The 19,456-nt window shown below is 40.7% G+C and overlaps 1 protein-coding gene across 1 annotated transcript in view; it reads right to left on the minus strand.

The window, feature by feature from the left end:
* Positions 1-17,758, minus strand: part of SUCO (SUN domain containing ossification factor) — a 126,700-nt gene extending 108,942 nt beyond the window's left edge. The window contains exon 1 of the mRNA XM_007947112.2: positions 17,697-17,758. Within this exon, the coding sequence (XP_007945303.1) occupies positions 17,697-17,758 (62 nt within the window). The remainder of the gene's footprint in view (positions 1-17,696) is intronic.
* Positions 17,759-19,456: the final 1,698 nt, after the last annotated feature.

Genomic DNA, 19,456 nt, shown 5'->3' on the forward strand with positions numbered 1-19,456 from the left:
TCATTCCCGGCATAGTAGATCATATGGTTGTCTGATTCAAAATGGCCAAAACCAGTCCATTTCAGCTCACTAATGCCAAGGATATCAATCTCTATACGTTCCATTTCATTTTTTACAACTTCCAATTTTCCTAGATTCATACTTCGTACATTCCATGTTCCAATGATTAATGGATGTCTCCAGCTGTTTCTCTTCAATTTGAGCAGTGCCACATCAGCAAATGGAGGTCTCACAAAAGCTTTACCTTATCCACAGGAGTAAGGATGGGTTTACTCAGATGATGCAGCTCTTTCCCAGTCCTATTTTGAGAGTCTTCTAACCTAACCAGACTATTCATAAACTTGTGCGGTAATGTATCAAACAGTGTTTCTTTGCTATTCATAAGGTTTTCCCTGGCCAATTCTTTGAGAAGGGGACAGCCTTTTCCTTCTTCCTAGTCTGTCTCAGTCTGTAAGCTGGGATGATACCTGTGCACCACGGGTTAGAAACACCAGTGGCTCAGCCTTGAAACTCACATCAACACGTCACCACGGTAGGACAAACAGACAGACAAGTTTGCCTCCCTGTTGGAAACCTCTCATACCACCCTTACCTGGGTCCCTGCATCTGACTCCCGTGTGAAAAGTAGCTAAAGCAAATGGAATAAATGACAAAAGTAAAAGAGCTGAACAGACGATTTCAAAGAGCAGCCCAAGCAGACAAAGCCAATTACTATAATGAAATGTGTAAAGACCTGGAGTTAAAAAACCAAAAAGGAAGAACCCTCTCAGCATTTCTCAAACTGAAGGAACTGAGGAAACAATTTAAGCCTCGGGTTGCAATATTGAAAGATTCTATGGGCAAAATACTAAATGATGCAGGAAGCATCAAAAGAAGATGAAAAGAATACATACAGAGTCACTGTACCAAAAAGAACTGGTCAGTGTTCATCCATTTCAGGAGGTGGCATATGATCTAGAACCAATGGTACTGGAGGAAGAAATTGAAGCTGCACTGAAGGAACTGGCAAAAAAAAAACAAGGCTCCAGGAACTGACGGAATACCCATTGAGATGTTTCAATAAATGGATGCCACGCAGGAGGCACTCACTCAGTTATGACAAGAGATATGGAAGACAGCTAACTGGCCAACTGACTGGAAGAGATCCATATTTGTACTCCAAAGAAATGTGATCAAACAGAATGTGGAAATCATCAAACAATGTCATTAATATCACATGCAAGTAAAATCTTACTGACGATAATTTAAAAATGGTTGCAACAGCAGCATATTGACAGAGTTTCCAGAAATGCAAGCTGAATTCAGAAGAGGACATGGAATGAGGGATATCATTGCTGATGTCAGATGGATCTTACCTGAAAGCAAAGAATACCAGAAAGATGTTTACTATGTTTCATTGACTATGCAAAAGCATTTGATTGTGTGGATCATAACAAATTATGGATAACATCGAGAAGAACGAGAATTCCAGAACACTTGATTGTACTGATGAGGAACCTGTACATAGATCAGGAGGCTGTCATTCTAACAGAACAAGGGCACCCTGCATGGTTCAAAATCAAGAAGGGAGTGTGTCATTCTTTCACCATACCTATTCAATTTGTATGCTGAGCAAATAATCCAAGAGGCTGGATTATACAAAGAACATGGCCTCAGAATTGAAGGAACACTCATTTACAACCTGCCATACACAGATGACACAACTCTGCTTGCTGAAAGTGATGATGACTTGAAGCATTTACTGATGAAGATAAAAGACTGCAGTCTGCAGTATGGATTACACCTCAATATAAAGAAAACAAAAATCCTCACAACTGATCCAATAAACAGCTTCATGGTGGATGGAGAAAAGATTGAAGTTGTCAAGGATTTCATAATACTTGGTTCTACAATCAATACCAATGGAAGCAGCACTCAAGATATCAGACGATGTATTGTATTGGGCACATCTGCTACAAAAAACCTCTTTCAAGTGACAAAGAGCAAAGATGCCTCCTTGAAGATTAAGATGCACCTAACCCAAGCCATGGTATTTTCAATAGCCTCTTATGCATATGAGAGCTGGACAATGAATAAGGAAGACTGAAAAAGAGTTGATGCTTTTGAGTTGTGGTGTTGGAGAAGAATGCTAAGAGTACCATGGTCTGCTTAAAGGACTAACAAATGTGTCCTGGAAGAATTGCAACTGGAATGCTCCTTGGAAGCAAGAATGGCCAGACTTCATCTCACTTACTTTGGTCACGTCAGAAGGGACCATTCCCTGGAAAAGAATATCACGTTTGGTAAAGTGGAGGGTAAACGAAGAAGGGGAAGGCCCTCAACAAGATGGATAGACACAGTGGCTGCTGCACCAATGTGCTCAGGCATAACAGGGATAGTTATGCTGGCACAGGACTAGGCAGTGTTTCATTCTGCTGTACACAGGGCTGCTTTAAGTCAGAGCTGACTCAATGGCACCTAACAGCAACAACAGGTCTGCAGCCTTCTTTATTCATTGTCCATCTTTCACATGTACATGAGGCTACTGATAATACCATGGCTTGGATCAGGCACACCCTAGTCTTCAAAGTGACATCTCTGCTCTTTAACGTATTAAAGAGTTCTTTTCAGCAGATTTGCCCAGTGCAATATGATGCCTGATGTCTTGACTACTGCTTTCCATGGGTGTTGTTTGTGGATCCAAGTAAACTGAAATCCCTGACAACTTCAACCTTTCCTCCATTTATCATGATGTTGCTTATTGTTCTAGTTTTAAGGATTTTCATTTTCTTATGTTGAGGCCTAATCCATACTGAAAGCTATAGTCTTTGATCTTCACCAGTAAGTGTACTTCAAATCACCTTCATTTTCAGCAAGCAAGGTTGTGTCATCTGCATGTCTCAGGTTGTTAATGAATCTTCCACCAATCCTCAAGGACGTAGGGTTGCTGTGAGTTGGAGCTAACTCAACAGCAGCTACCAACAACCACCACCACCTCCAATCCTAATGCCATGTTCTTCATCATACAGTCAAGCTCCTCGGATTATCTGCTCAGCATACAGACTGAGTTAAGTATGGTGAAAGGGTACAACCTTGATGCACACTTTTCCTCGTTTTAAACCACCCGGTATCCTCTTGTTCTGTTCAAACAACTGCATCTTAGTCAATGTATAGGTTTCTCCTGAGCATGATGAAGTATTCTGGAATTCCCATTTTTTGCAATGTTATCCATCACTTATTAAGATCCACACAGTTGAACACCTTTTCATAGTGTCTCTACTAGGATATTACACTCACCTCCAACTAACAGTTTCTTCCACTGAACATCATCAATTCTAGAAGCCCAGTTAAAAAAGAAAAACTCAACTTTCCTCTCTCTTTGAACCTTATTTCATGGGTTCATAATTTCAGATACTATCATTTATTCTCTCAACCAAAGTAAACTCCAAGAAAGTAGTTAGTTTGCCTATTTCATCCACCAGAATCCTGCACAGGGCACATCACATAGAAGCCTCTTGACATTGAGATCTATTTCAATCACTTTATTTCATGGATTACAGAAAGTGGCTTGATGAAGAACAACAGCTGGTTAGAGGCCAACTAAACCCAGTTCTTTTTGAATCTTAGCTCAATGCTGTTATCTATTGCACTCCATTACTGGCTTTCTAATCTATCAACCAAACATGATCACTTATTTCCTCAATACCTCTGCTCAATTCATCCTCTTCTTCATTTCCACTGCCAAGTTAAGAGTACCTTGTTATAATATACCTCAGTTACTCCAATTACTTTTCATTTATTATTCATCTCTCTGAAATACAGTTAGCACAATGATGTCAAATAACCTTCTCAAATACCACTTCCACCATGTTACTTCCCTTGCTGGATTTTTGCTGTCTACTGCTCAGCCTAGTTTGCAAAACCCACCATATCTCCCAAATCCATCTCTTTCTACTCAGGCTTATTAAAAGCATATCACTCATATCAAGTATATCACCTCTTTTAGCATAGTATTTCTCTCCTTGACAACTGCTATCTACTCACTACAGACAGGTAGACACATATACACATACACATAGAAAAGGCCATTATTAATATAGCAGCACCAGTACATCTTAGCTGAGCTCATGAAGCACCATCAAAGCCAAGTTTATGAACCACACGTCATTTCCTGTTTTTAACCCCAACCCAAGCTTTCTCTGACAACTCCAGCACAATCTTTCCCTTCGTTTAAAAGCAAATACTAAATAATTCAGTATTACTGTGTTTGTTTTGTTTTGTTTTTTGGGTTATAGTTTACAATGTTCAAATCAGATACCTTCAAATGTTAACGGTATAAAAATCTCGGAGTTCATTTAATCCATTAAGACTGATCGAAATGAACAAAAGAATATCCTAAATCTAATTGAACCCACACGTGTGGTTTTCAGCCAAACAAAAGACAGGCATATGAGTTGAACATTTACCTCAGGCAGATACACTCCTTGGAGAGAACAATCATGGGAGAATAGAAGGGCTGTTTATGCACAGGGAGACAGCTCAGGGGGCAGGAGTGCATGGAGGGATGGACACAGGGAAGAGGTAACTGTCAGGAGGAAGTGGAAGGGGAGCTGTTGCATTATGGTGAATTGTGGTCAATGTCATGAGACAAAGTGTATGTGAACTGCTGTATGGAAAGTGAATTTGCTCTGTAAATCTTCACCCAAATCACAATGAAATAAATAAAAATAAAAAAAAGAAAGTGAAAAAAAAGAATATCCTAAATCTACTGAGACAGAATTTCTAAGGTAAAGAGTCCTAGGCATGTATATTGGGGAAAAAAAACACGAGTAACTTTCATTCCCATCTATTCCTTCCTATATCAACCCAGGCACCCCCATTTTCAGATAAGAAAACTGACACACAGAGAAAAAGTAAAGAAACTTGCCCAAGGCTCACCTACTGGCAGCAAAGTATAGTGGTTAAGAACACAGGCTCAGAATCCAGCTTTCTTAGGTTCTAATTCTGGCTCCTCTGAGAACTTGGGCAAATTAGTTACTATTTTTTTATACTTCCCTTTCTTCATCTTTAAAATGAAGGTCTACCTCAAGAGTTGTAATGAGGATAAAATGAGTTAATACATATAAACCACTTAGAAGAGCAATAACGGACTGCCATTGAGTCCATTCCAACTCGTAGCAACCTCTACTGGGTTTCCAAGGCTATAAACCTTTATGAAAGCAAACTACCTCATCTTTCTTCTGCGGAGCAGCTAGTGGGTTCAAACCACTGATCTTTTGGTTAGCAGCCAAACGTCTTAATCATTACACAACCGGAACTCCTTTAGAATAGCAATAAGCATTCAATAAATGTCTATTAATAATACAAGGAAAGAACTATAATGGAACTTGGCTTAGTTTTATACCCTTTCCACTACACTAATATTTGTATTTTGACAACAAGGTTGTATACTCCTCAAGCCAGAGCTCACGTCTCCTGCTTCTTTCCCTGGGTGACACAAGTGATTAAGCACTTGACTACTAGCCAAAAGGTTGATGGTTCAAATCCATCCAGGGTGCCTCAGAAGACAGGCCTGGTGATCTGCTTCCAAAAGGTCACAGCTTTGAAAACCCTATGGAGCAGTTCTACTTTGCACACAGTAGTTTGCCATTAATCAGAATCACCTGATCAAAAGCAACAAGACACCAAATATACCGTTGGTACTCAGTGTTTTGAATGAATTTATGATTTCCTATCTCTTAACTCTAACACATACGCCATCCTACCTCTATTCAACAAATTATCAATGTTCCCAGAGTGAACAGATAATAGTAAGAAAAAGAACTTACACAGCACTTACTATGACAGACAATTTAAGTGCTTTTACTTATTTTCTCCCATGAGTTGTGGTGCAGTGAGTTATATATAATATAGCCCTTCTAGCCATAGTCTTTGTGACTTCCACCCAATGATTGGGTAGGAATATGCAAATATGGTGCTTGTGGCCACCAAGAGTACTGGACAATTTGTTTCTGATACAAATAAGGTACATGGAACTCTTGTGGGTATGTATTATGCACATAAGGTATATGGAATCCTAACTAGTGTATTGGTCAGTTTTGCCATCCCACTAAGCTTAAAATGAGCTATTCCAGAAGCAGAAAGAGGAGAGATTTCATTACCATCAAGAAGTAGAAATGGGAGCAAAGCATACACTTTAGACCTGTGGTCCCGATGCTGAGAACCTTCCAGACCCAGGAGACAGAGAAAGAAAGAGCTGTAACACTGGAGAGAGCAAGACATGGCAAGAAGCAGTAGCAAGCATGGCAGAAAACCAGAAGCAGCAGAACCAGACACTGGCAGAAGAGGGTGCAGTGGGTTTCCTGGCTCACAGAGCCAGAAAGCTGAGTGCCTTTGGGTAGGAGGCTTCCTGGCAGAGAGGGGTGCCCCTGGGCACTTACTGGTGGAGCTAAAGCGCTTTGTAACACTTTTCCAAGCAGGGCAAGGACAGGCTGAGAGGCCAATGGCCAGAGAGAAGCCTGCCTGTGGGCACAGCCAAGAAGCTGTTCTGAGCAAAGAACCGTCGTTCCTGATACTGTATTGTAACCTGTTACTTGCCTAATAAACCCCATAATCAAGAGTATGGTCTGTGAGTTCTGTGTGGCCACTGCAACTGATTACCAAACGCAGCATAGAAGTAGAGCATGCTGCGGGACAGCTGGTGTCAAAATGGTAAAAGACTGGAGGGTGGAGGTATGTTAGACCTCTGTCTCTCAGGGATCAGCCTGGGCTGAAGTTGATGATTGTTCTCGCTCCCCCTCATCAAGTTAGAGGAGGATCTCTGATCCCCCATCCTTCCATTTTTACAGGATTACAAATACTACATAACAGGAAATACAAAGTTATCTTGGTAACTGTGAGCCACATTAATGCTACAAAATATATTTTTTTTTTTTTAGAAAAGCTAGGTGTTAACTTTATATAAAATAATTTTAACTAGAAATTCATTAAAAATAGCCTGTAAAATAAAAACAAACCTATCAAAAAAAAAAAAAAACTACACTTCCGAAAGAAGCCAAAAACATGTTTATCCCAAGGGATTAACATTCTTCTATTGCAAATACCCAAAAGCAATTTTCCCATCCCCTTGGGACACATAGTTTTCTTTTTTGATACTACTTTAAAATACAGCCTTGAAAACCAAAACTGATACATACTATTATCACTAAAGTACAAGGAGCAAAATGTATATAACTAAGTCTCAAGCAAAGAGTACTTTGTTTTTCAATCATGAGTAAACTAATAAACATAGAAGTATTTCAAACCTATAAATATTTCTGTTGGAAGATGAGTTTAGAAAATAAAGGGCTTAGTGCTTAATTTCTTTAAAAGTTTCTCTCTTCCTTTTCATTTTAAGCACTAATGTTTGGTAAACATATTGACACATTTCTCCTCCATATAGATTGTTAAGAAAAGTGAAAAAATAATTTACCAGTTAATGGACTGAAAAATGAAACAAATAATGCTCAAAGTTAAATTAGACACCAGTACCTTTTGTTTTTCCATTGCCTGCTGAGTGAATAAATTCAAATGAAATATGAAATATCAAGCAAATATCCATTTTTCACATCTGTTCTGACAATGAAGTACTTCTTGCTCTGACCCTAACTACTCAGAGCTAGGTCAGATCTCACAAGGTACAGGACAGAATCCTCCAGATTGCCAGGTCTGCCTGACACTTCAGATGCCATACAACATCCTTACTTCTGACCTCCTGGCTACAAATTCAGGGGTTCCCTCTACCCGCCCCTCTAGACAGCAGGCACAAAGCTTAGGAGTCCATAGGCCTTCCTTTTACCTAATAGCTCCCACAGGTTCCAGGATTCACCAAAATGACTCACAGAACTCATAGATAGTACTTTACTGAGGATTTCAGTTTTATTGCAGGAAAAAAAGGTACAAATAAAGAAACATATTGAGTGAGATCTGGGACAGTTCTCAACACAGTGCCTCCATGTCCCAAAACAAGACATACCAACCTTCTACATATATCAATGTCTTTTACTAATCAAGAAAGCCATGGTGATTCAGTGTTCAGAGAGCTTTTATTGGGGCCTCATTATATAGTCATCATTAATTGAATCATGTGCTCCACACATCAGCTGATAGCAGGCCACAAAGCAGTCCTTCTTGTCAAGCTACCTTCAACTCACTGGCGCAAACCCTCAGATGTAGTTTAGATAATAAAGACACTTCAATTACCCAGGAAATTCCACAGGTTTAGATATCTCAAAAGGGTATCTAAAGCAGCAGTTAAAGTGCTCAGCTGCTAAGTGAAAAGTGGTTCGAACCTCCAAGTCACTGTGTGGGAGAAAGATATGGCAGTCTGCTTCCAAAAAGATTCATAGCTTTAGAAACCCACGGAGCAGTTCTACTCTGTTCTATATGATCAGTCACTGTGAGTCAGAATAGACTTGATGGCAATAGGTTTGATTTAAGATTTATCTCAAGAAACCTAGTGGCACAAAGGTTAAGGCTGCCAGTTCAAAGTCAAGCAATGGCTCTGTGCGAGAAAGACCAAGCAATATGCTCCTGTAAAGATAGATCCTAGAAAACCCTACAGGGCAATTCTACTCCATTTCATGGGGGTCACTATTAGTCAAAACTTGCCTTGATGACACCTAATGATGACAGTAGTAAGAGTTATCTCTCAGGAAACAAGGGCAAAAACCAAATTACTTTGGGTAAAGTTAAATTCTGTACCCCACATGTGTCAACTCTACTACCTGTTTCCATTCCAATACATCTTCAAATGTTTAATAACCTACGGAAGTAACATGAAACACATCCAGCTCTTTTAAAAACAATTCAAAGAACAACTATGCAACGCTAAAGAATAATGTAGAATCTGCAGAACACCGCATAACGTGGATGAACTTGGAGGACATTATGCTGAGCGAAATAAGTCAGTCACAAAAGGACAAATATTGTATTAGTCTGTTATTGTAAAAGTTAAGGAAATGTTTATATATTGGAGGACATTTTCTTTGTTGGTTACCAGGGGTGGGAGGGAAGGGGAGGGAATGCTGTTAGATAGATAGAGATAAATATTGATTTGGGTGAAGAGAAGGGCAATGTACCAAATGTGAGTGACCAATATGGCAGCATTGAGGATGAGAAAGACAGAGAGAGTTACATGGGCATTACAAACAACAAATATGAACCCCTTTGTAAATACAATACTGAGTTGTTAATGAAAGCAAATATGGGTATAGGGACGGATAGATGGGTGAACAAGCTAAACAATTATGTATGTCTAAATGGAGAGTGTATCCAAGATCATATACAGGGTTGGCAGAAAATGGGCCTCTCGAAGAGTATGAAGGGATGGACACTGGGAGGAGGTAACTATGGGGAGGAAGTGGGAGGGGAGCTGCTGCATTGTAAATTTTGGTCAATGACATGAGACAAAGTATATGTGAACTGCTGTATGAAAAGTGAATTTACTCTGTAAATCTTCACCCAAATCCTAATAAAAAAAAAAAAAAAAATTCAAAGAACAATGAGGTCGTTACAGATAAATAAATTATTCACTATCTTTTATGGGACACGAGTGTTCAAGTTTTATACAAAGCTATCACACCTTCCTTCACAAACCTTTTCCTTCTTAGGCAATCTGGCTTCATCTAACTTGTATGAAAGCATCTGACACTGTTTATAACGACCCAACACCTCTTCTAAGTACCAGATGCTTTCTTTGGAATATGTAACCCAGAACAAAGATAAACCTTTTTTTTTTTTTTTTGGCAAATATTTTGGCATTAAGGTCCACAAGAAAGGCTACTGAAATTACAAAAAAAAAAAAATTAAATTAATTCATCAAATTATTTGGGTAAGAGAAGCTGTTTTATTATGTTACTCAGAAAAGACGTAATTCTTAGCTTAAAAATGTTAGAGATAAAAACAGAAAATAAGCAAAGAATTACTCCACAAGATGGATGATAAAGACTTGAGATTTTCAAGTATGTTTCAATGCATCATCTTTTAAAAAGACAAAACACAACAACAACAAAACAAAAAACCTGCTTATGTACATCTCTAAACCAAACCAAACCAAACCCACTGCCATGAAGTTGGATCCAACTCATAGCAACCCCTCCTTGGGTTTCAGAGGCAGTGCCTAAAGCACTTGACTGCTAACCAGAAGGCTGGCAGTTCAAACCCACCAGCAACTCCTCGGAAGGAAGGTTGGGCAATCTACTTCCGTAGTGATACGGCCTCAGAAACCCACAGAGGGGTCGCTATGAGTTGGGTCTGACTTGACGGCACATAACAACAACAACAACAACCTCACTATGGAAGTAGATTGCCCAACCTTTCTTCTGAGGAGTGGCTGGTGGGTTTGCTCTCTTATGCATATTAAGGAGCTATGGTAGTGCAGTGGTTAAGGCATGTGGCTGCTAACCAAAAGATCGGTAGTTTGAACTCACCAGCCACTTGTCGGGACAAGGATGAAGCAGTCTGCTTCTGTAAAGGTTTACAGCCTGAGAACACATATGGGGCAGTTCTACTCTGTCCTACAGAGTTGCTATGAGTCAGAATGGACTCAATGGCAATGAGTTCTTTGGTCTTAAGTGTATTAACAAATGAACAAGATACCAGAAAAATTATCAGGTTAAAAAAAAAAGAGGGCCGGGCCCTGAGACACTCACAAACCAAGAAATACACCTTTGAAATCAGTAAAAACTGGGTTGATTATACTGTGAAAAAAATTATTACGAAGGTTAAAATGACCAACAAAATAGACTGTCTTGCTTCAAACATCAGCTCTCTCCTAGTATGACCACTAATGAGGGCCCCTGTCTACAAACCCTGCTCCCTCCAAACCCATTCTATCCCACAGAGCAATCTAACTTAAAAAAATCAATCTGACCACCCCCTCATACTTAAACTACTTCATTCACTCATCTTTACTATTAGGTTATAATCAGAGATCATCTGCAAAACAATCAAGTCTCTTCATTACCTGGCTCTCCCTCCCAATCTCCACAAACACTCCAAGCTCTAGGTAACACAAAATCAAAAATGTTCCCTTGCCTGAAATACAATTCTTTATCTTGAACTATCCATTCTCCAAATTCATTTTATGGATGAAAACCAAGACTCAGAAATAACTTGTTCAAGGAAATAAAGCTAGTGACAGAAGCATAACCAGAATACAAATTCTTCCCCTGGTGTTCCTAAAGACTTTTTAAGTACCTCTGTATTTGTCAGAATTCTTGAGTGGTACAGTTAATGTGCTTGGCTGCTAACCACCTGGAGGTACCTTGCAAGAAAGACCTGGCAAACTATTTCTAAAAAATCAGCCACTGAAAACCTTTTATAACACAATTCTACTTTAACACACATGGGGTCACAATGAGTCACAATCAACAAACCAGTTTTATGATATGTCACATGTAGGAGAAGTGTTTAAATATCAAGCTCTTCCCATTATAGTCTAAATGTGAGCTTCTTCAAGATGATCCTTGTGAGTATAGGAAAGAAATGTTGTTACCTTTCAAATTGGCTCCAACTTATGGTGACCTGTGGACAATGGAACAAAATGCCACCCGGTCTTATATCATCCCTATGATCAGACAGTTGTGATCCATAGAGTTTTCAATGGTTGATTTACACAAGTAGTTCACCAGGCCTTTCTTAATAGTCCCTCTTAGTCTGCAAGGTCTGCTGAAACTTCTTCAGCATCATTGCAAAGACAAGTCTCCAGTGACAAAAAGTAGTGGCTAGGCATGAGGTAAGGAGTTCTGGTGGTGCACTGGTTAAACATGCAAATGTTAACCAAAAGGCAGCAATTAAAACCTCCCAGCTGTTCTGTGAGAGAAAGATGTGGCAGTCTGCTTCCATAAAGACTACCACCTTGGAAACTCTATGGGGCAGTTCTACTCTGTTCTATAGGGTTGCTGTGAGTTGGAACCAACTTGACAGCATTGGGTTTGATTTTTGTTTTCTGGTGCATGAAGTGCACTGACCAGGAATGGAGCCAGGTGTCCTACATGGAAGGCTAGAGTTCTACCAGTGAACCACCAACACCCCGATAAAACCAGGTGCCACTGAGTCAATTCCAACTCATACCAACCCTACGTGTCAGAGTAAAACTGTGCTTCACGGTTTTCAAAGGCTGATTTTTTTTTTTTTTTTTTCCTCAGAAGAGATTGCCAGGCTTTTCTTCTGAGACACATCCAGGTGGATTCAAACCACAAATCTTTCGGTAAGCAGCCAACTGGGTTAATCATTTGTACAATCCGGGAACTAAGAAAACAGTAGTTTGTTGTTTTTTTTTTTCTTCCTTATCTGAAAAACAAGGTAAGCTTTATCAAGATTAATAAAAGGATTAATATTCAGTGAAAGGTCATCTGGTCACACATCAAGAACAGCAAGGGATATAACCAGGAACCTGAGTAGGAATTCTATAACCAGTGGGGTTTACTTCTACCACATTGCAATCATTCCAGTTTAACTGTGCCCAATTAAGCAGATTTAGGGATTCTATTACTTAGTTTTAACCAAACTGACCCTTGTAACATGGAAATCAAAACCAAAGCCACTGCCATCAAGTCTATTCCAACTCATAGCAACTCTATAGGACAGAGTAGAACTGCCTCATTGGGCTTCCAAGGCTTTAAATCTTTACGGAAGCAAACTGCCACATCTTTCTCTCACAATGCAGTTGGTGGGTTCAAACTGCCAACGTTTTGGGTAGCAGACAAATGGTTTAAACACAACTAAGCATATACTAAAGGAGCTCTGGTGGTATAGTAAGACAATGTAAGACATTTGGCTGATAACCAAAAATTTCATGGTTGAAACTCTCCAGCTGCTCCCCAGAAGAAAGATAAGGCAGTCTGCTTCAATAGATTTACAACCTTGGAAACCCAATGGGAGTCGCTAGGAGTCTCAATCAACTCAATGACAGTGAGTTTGGTTTAGTTTGGAAGCATCTACTAAAGGTACATGCACAAAGATTTTTCTTTTTGTGAGTAAGTTTTGAATATCCACTGTTTCAGGGCATGAACCAAGTCTTTTTCCTCTTTACGGTGGTGATCAAAATTCCCATTTTGCCCAGCATTAAGGGAGTATGGTAGGCTAGAGTTCCAGGATAGTACAAACAATAAGCACTCAGCTACTAAGTGAAAGGCTGGTGGGTCAAACAAAAGTATATCGAAGAAATGTCTGGCAATCTGCTTCCAAAAGCTTACAGCCATGAATACTCTGTAGAGCACATAGTTCTGCTCTACTACACATATATACAGCGTCGGCTCAACAGCAACTGTTGGTGAACTGAATAATGCTCCCTTCCCCATGAAATGTCCATCCACATCACAAACCAAACCAAACCAAACCCACTGCCATCGAGTCAGGTCCGACTCATAATGACCCCTTGGGTTTCCAAGGCAGTATCACTACGGAAGTTGGTTGCCCACCCTTCCTTCCTCAAAAGGAAGGGTGGGCAATCTACAGTCCCCAGAATTTATGAGTATGTATAATTTACATGATAAAAGGGACTTTGCAGATGTAATTAAATTAGGAATCTTGAGATATGGAGATTATCCTGGATTTTAGGGGTGGGCCCAAAGTAATTATAAGAGCCCTTATAAGAGAGAGGCAGGAGAATCAGCAAGTAAATGTGAGAACTGAAGCAAGAGACTGGGGTGATGCAAGGAAGGTGCCCAATGCAGGAAGCATCTAGAAGCTGAAAAAGGCAAGAAAATGGATTCTGCCTTCAGAGCCTCCAGAAGGAACAAACTAGCCCTGCTGACACTTTTTGACTGTGAGGCTGATTTCGGACTTTTGACTCCCAAAATTGTAAGATACTATATTTGTATTGTTTTCAGTCTCCAAATATGTAGCAACTAATACAGGGGATTCCTGGGACAAAGCACTTTCAGAGTGAAAACTAAGATGAGTTGATCACCCTATCTTTTTTTCAATGCCTGTAACAGTATCGGGAGCTCTGATGGCATAGTGCCTAAGGCATTTGACTGCTAACCAGAAGACTAGAGGTTCAAACTCACGAGCCACTCCTCGTAAGGAAGACTGGGCAATCTACTTCCATAGTGATTCTGCCTCAGAAACCCAAGGAGGGGTCGCTAGAAGTCGTAATTGACTCGATGGCAGTGAGTTTGGTTTTTTACAACAATATCTGTACAGAGAATAAGCATGATAAAAAATTTTGTTGAATGACTTTATTATAAATTATATATTATATAAATATATAATATACATGTCCTTGATGTTTTACAAAGATCTATCATTTATATTATGTCATCACCCTAACAACCCTGTGAGGTATGAATGGATCATATTTCCATTTTGGGGATATAAAAACTAAAGTACAAAGAAATTATGTAACATATCCCAGGACACACATCTAGTAAGTGATGGAGCCATATCTAGAACACAAACTTCTGGACTATAGTCAAAGGACCATAGTGGTCAGGAGTCTGTGCTATGAGTCAGGCTCCATAGGTTCAAATCTAGATTCTAACACTTACTGGTTACTTAACCTTACTCAAGCAAATTACTTAACCTCTCTAGTTCCTTATCAATAAAATGTAAAACATGATTAAAAATAACTAACAGGGTTTCTATGAAGATTAAATGTGCTAAAATGTGTAAAGTATACATTATATGCCTGACAAAGATAGCTGACAATTTAATATTAGCTATTATTATTGTTCTATGCTGCAGCTACAGTGCATTTTTGTCTAGAATACTCTGTATTGTGCAATAAAGAATCATAAAGTATGCAAAAGGAAAAATAGCAATTAGAATGAATAAGGAGATAGATTGGTTTTACTATGGAGCTAAAAAAGTAGTAGAAAAAAAAGATAATCAAGATCTACAAAAGTATTACAATATAAATAAGGTAATAAAATTCAGTAACCCTAGTAGGATGAAGAGGGCAACGTTAGACACTTGAGTACTACTATAGTATAAACTTACTCTCTCATGAATTTATTGAATATTTCAGCTTAAAATAGAAATGGGTCACAAAATTTTGGGACAAATTTATGAATAACAAAGATGACAAAAATGGCTAATATAAGCATTATCAACTCTTTCACAAACCTTCTGTCTAACCTTACAATGGCTTAGGAGCACTGGTGAAGCAACAGTTAAGGGTTTTGGCTGCTAACCAAAAGGTTAATAGTTTGAATCTAACAAGCAGCTTCCAGGGAGAAAGACCTAGCTATCTGCTCCCATAAAGATTACTGTTGTACGCTGTCGAGTTGATTCCAACTCACAGCACCTTATAGGATAGAGTAGAACTGCCCCCAGAGAGTTTCCTAGGCCAACTCTTTATAGGAACAGACTGCCAACTCCTCAGTTAGCAGCCAAACGTCTAACCATTCATTCGCAGCCAGGGCCCCTTCTCATTAAGATTACAGCCTATGGGCAATTCTATTCTGTCACATTAAGTCTCTATGGATCAAAATCAACTTGCACCTAACAACGGCTTTAAGTTACCATTTTTGAAGAAGGAAAGGGAGATGTTGAGCAATGACAGAACAAATTGGAGCACGAGTTAGACCTTCAGTTGAGCCAGTCTATAAATTCAACATTTCCATTTCCCAAGGAAGACGACTCTCAAAAGACATAATAGCAGTATCCCTTTTGCCAACCAGCAGAGCACAGATGCCTTTCTCCAGTCTCATCATCACACTTCAAAGAACTCAAGCCTAGCATTTTAAATGCCTTTTAAACAGCTCGGCTAAAGACTAATTAAAATGTCTCTAAATTTGGCAATTCAAACAGGTATCAAAATATTCTAACCCAATTGTTTCTTAAGCTAAAGTTTCTTAAACTTTTTACATTCTTAAACCCTCACCATCCATTTTGCACTTTACTTTTTAGAATTTTATGACTACTATTTTCAGTAGTAGGGATTGGACTTTCAGTAGTTGCAATTGACTTGACAGCCGTGGGTTTTTTGGTTTATTCTCAGTATTAGGCTGGCTGATTTTCCCCTAAGAGGGCACTATCTCCCCACTATTGCTAAAGGATATAGTTGAGAAAATACTGACATTGGCTTAACAAAAGACAGTCAGAAATTCCAAAAAGTAATAGAAGCATGGTTAATTTAAATCCACAAATGATGTTAAGAACCACATTCTAATGCTTGGTTTCATCTCCACCCCCCAATTAAAAAAAGAAAAATCAGAATATTGGTGCATTTTAAACTTGAATGCAAAATGTAACCTCTATGCCTTATAAACCATTTCAGGAAGTGCTAATGAAGAAGAACATGCTCAAAAGATGGTCAAGACTAAGGAGAATTCTAGGAAAGAAATTAAGAAATAATTGACAAACAACCAGGCAGCCCCTGGAAAGTAGATATGAATACAGGGTTTCAGTAAAGGGGGTGAGTACAGCCATTTCCTGCAGGCACTTCTTGGTACCCAACATAATGTTAAAAGGTAGAAAGGAGGGTGCTATGACATTTGGATAATGTCCTTATAATGGTAAGAAGGCAAATGACATTTGGTCTTATTAAGAAAATCATGAAAGGCATGAGGTCAAATTTCTTATTCTCTATCATTCACTTGTTCTTCCAATTAAATTTATAATTTAAATAATTTACAGATAACATAATTATCTATAATTTCACTTATTCTTCCCATCATTTATGTATTATTTTATGTGAGCAACAACTCTTCAACTTCAGTGCCTTTAGAATCCATTAGGTACCAGTAAAATGAAAATACTGTTGGTGTTTTGCAGAAGTAACCAAAACAGAAAACTAAGTTTATCCAGATTTTAATATCACAAAAAGCAAATCGCTGACTGAAGAAGCAACTTTTCAGTCATCACATATCAAACATCTCTGAAGATAGTCCGTGGAAGGAAAAACTGGCTTTTCCAAGAAGTACACTGATAGCAACCCTTTGACTTAGAAGCTCTCATCGTCTCAATAAAACCCAAATGTACCAAGGGTTACCAGAAACTCCATAAAACTTCAAGGACAAAGCAATTTTCCCGCTTTCAAAATACAAAACTACCCTCTCATTACTAAGAGACATTACCCAAGCCACAGCACAACTTACTTTACACGCTACACCTGAGACATCCTCTCCACCAACCCAACGGCTTCCCATCATCCACCTCCCTGAAAAAGTGCTTCATAACACCCCCAAAAGTTTCCAAGAATGGCAGCCCAAAATGCACTGGCCAGATTCTCCAAAGAATAGCTAGGAGTACTGCTTGCTTACATATTATTCTTACCCTCAAAACGACTCATCTCTTTAAAGCCGCCTGTCCGAACATACTGTATCTGGTGTGCTTCATGCCATTTGCACACTACGAAATCAAATACCTGGCAGTAAATGGGAGCAACTCAACTACCATTGTCTATCTCAACACTATCCCAAACACTGTACCGTCTCCAAGAGGTGAGAAGTAACCAAGTACTCAGGCACTTGACGGTTCCCTCTCTACCCAGGCACCTTTCTTTCCCACTTAATTTCTGTGTAAATTTCAAAAGGCATCAAGAAAATCTCCGCACAGCGTGCTGCCAGGCCAGTCAGCGGAAGAGTCCCAGAGTAATCAGTCTGCCGCTTCAAGGGGGCCTCGGAGACCCGCACTCTAAAAGCCAAGATGATTTGGGGGTGTGACCTGGGCTGCTCCCACCCCTTTCTCCTCTCTATGGGAACTCCCCAGTAGTCGCGGCTACTCACCAGACCAGGGAGCACAGAGAGAGGCAGGAGACCAGGGCCAAGGCCCGCCGGTACTTCTTCATCTTCTCCTCCTTCTTCCCCCCGCCAGAAGGCGGCACATCCTCCCGGCAGCCGCCACTGCCGAGGCCAAGATGGAGGAGCCCAAGTATAAGCGCGAGGATGGGACCAAACGTCCTAAGGGCTGAGCGCCTCCTCCGCGGCTCGCGTTCTGGCCTCCCTCTCCCAGGGATCTGCGGCGGCGCGGACACGGGCGTTTCACAGGAGGACTCCAGGGGCCGTCGCTGTTGCTGCGGCCGCCCGCTCGTCCGCGCCCGCCTCCTCCGGCCGCCGCTGCCGCCAGTGCTGCCCCATATCGCCCCCGCCCGCACTGGCTCTCGCCCCGTAGTGCCAGCGACCAACGGCCGCCGCGTATTCGCCTCTGAACAGCCAATCGCCGCACGGCCGCGAACCCTCACACGCCGCTGAGCTGGATGGAGACGCGTCACCCACGTCCCACGGCTCTCCTACCCCCACCAGCCTCCGCGCGAGCCACGCCCCCCTGCTACGTCTCGGGCCGAGAAACCAGAGGGAGGAGGACACAAAGCCCGAGAGTCTAGTTGCCACCTCAACCCCTCCGGGTCACTGGCTCTTGTTCAGGAAGTGGGGAAGAAACCCCGTGACCCTAAGCCATCTTCCTTATAATGGCCCGCCTCCTCGCCCAAACTGCTCGGAGTTCGCGCAAGGCCCCTTGGGAGTTGTAGTTTGCCCTCAGGAATCTTCTGTTCCCTTTCTCTGTCCCCCTCCCCCGCCAAGAATCCACGGTCTCTATGGAGAACCCGAACTAACGAGCTTTGGAATTGTTATACTCAGTGTTCTGGTGGTGAGAACAGTGCATGGGATAGGCTGACCGCGAAGAAAGCAAAAGCTATACTAATAACATTTATAAGACCATTTCCCAGTTTCAAGGGCTGATTGGTAGGCGGAAAGGGGCGTGTCAAGATTTACTCTCACCTGATTGGAGGGAAAAGAAAGCCATTCGCTTCTTCTCCTCCTCCTCAGGAATTTTACATCCCTCCGGATTCCACAGTTGGGGTTGGCTGTTTGAGCTCCGTTGGTCTCCTGGTTCCGAACTTTTGCGTTATGGCTGGAAGAAAAACTGCGGTCCCCACTCGGAAACGAGGCACCCACTGATCGTCCAAGTTATGAGGTTAACCTAAAACGAAGATTTTCATGTACACCGAACGTACTAAAAGTCTGGGGCAAAAACGCAACCACTTCTCAATCTTTAGTAACCAGCAGAATGGTCACCCCAGATTTTTATGCTGCTGAGAACCCTGAAGGGCCCAGAAGTTAGTTTAGACACCCTGTGCCTGAAACTCCAAAATCCTTGACCGCTTCTCAAGTGTCCCTTGCACGTGGCTTTCTGATTTGGAAGGCAGTGACTATAGAGGAAAAGGCACTGGTTTCAGCTCAGGGAGGTAAGACGTTTACCTTCTCTGAGGTAATCCTTCATCTTGACACCTCTGAGAAATTCGCTTTAGACTCTATCACTGGGAAGTAAGTCGCTACCGAGGGATATTTCTTTTATTAGATGAATATAAAGGTATAACTCAACATGTTTCATTTTTTGTCTTAGCTGTCGGGAGACTCTGAATCTAACCTCAAGAAAACAGCAAATATAGGTGGGACTGTAAAATGGTACAACCATTGTGGAAAGCAGTATGGCGATTCCTTCAAAAGTTGGAAATACAAATACCATTTGACCCAGCCATCCCATTACT

The sequence above is a fragment of the Orycteropus afer genome, unplaced genomic scaffold (genome assembly GCF_000298275.1).
Source record: "Orycteropus afer afer isolate SDZICR_OR568_19922 unplaced genomic scaffold, OryAfe1.0 scaffold00175, whole genome shotgun sequence".
Lineage (NCBI taxonomy): Eukaryota > Metazoa > Chordata > Mammalia > Tubulidentata > Orycteropodidae > Orycteropus > Orycteropus afer.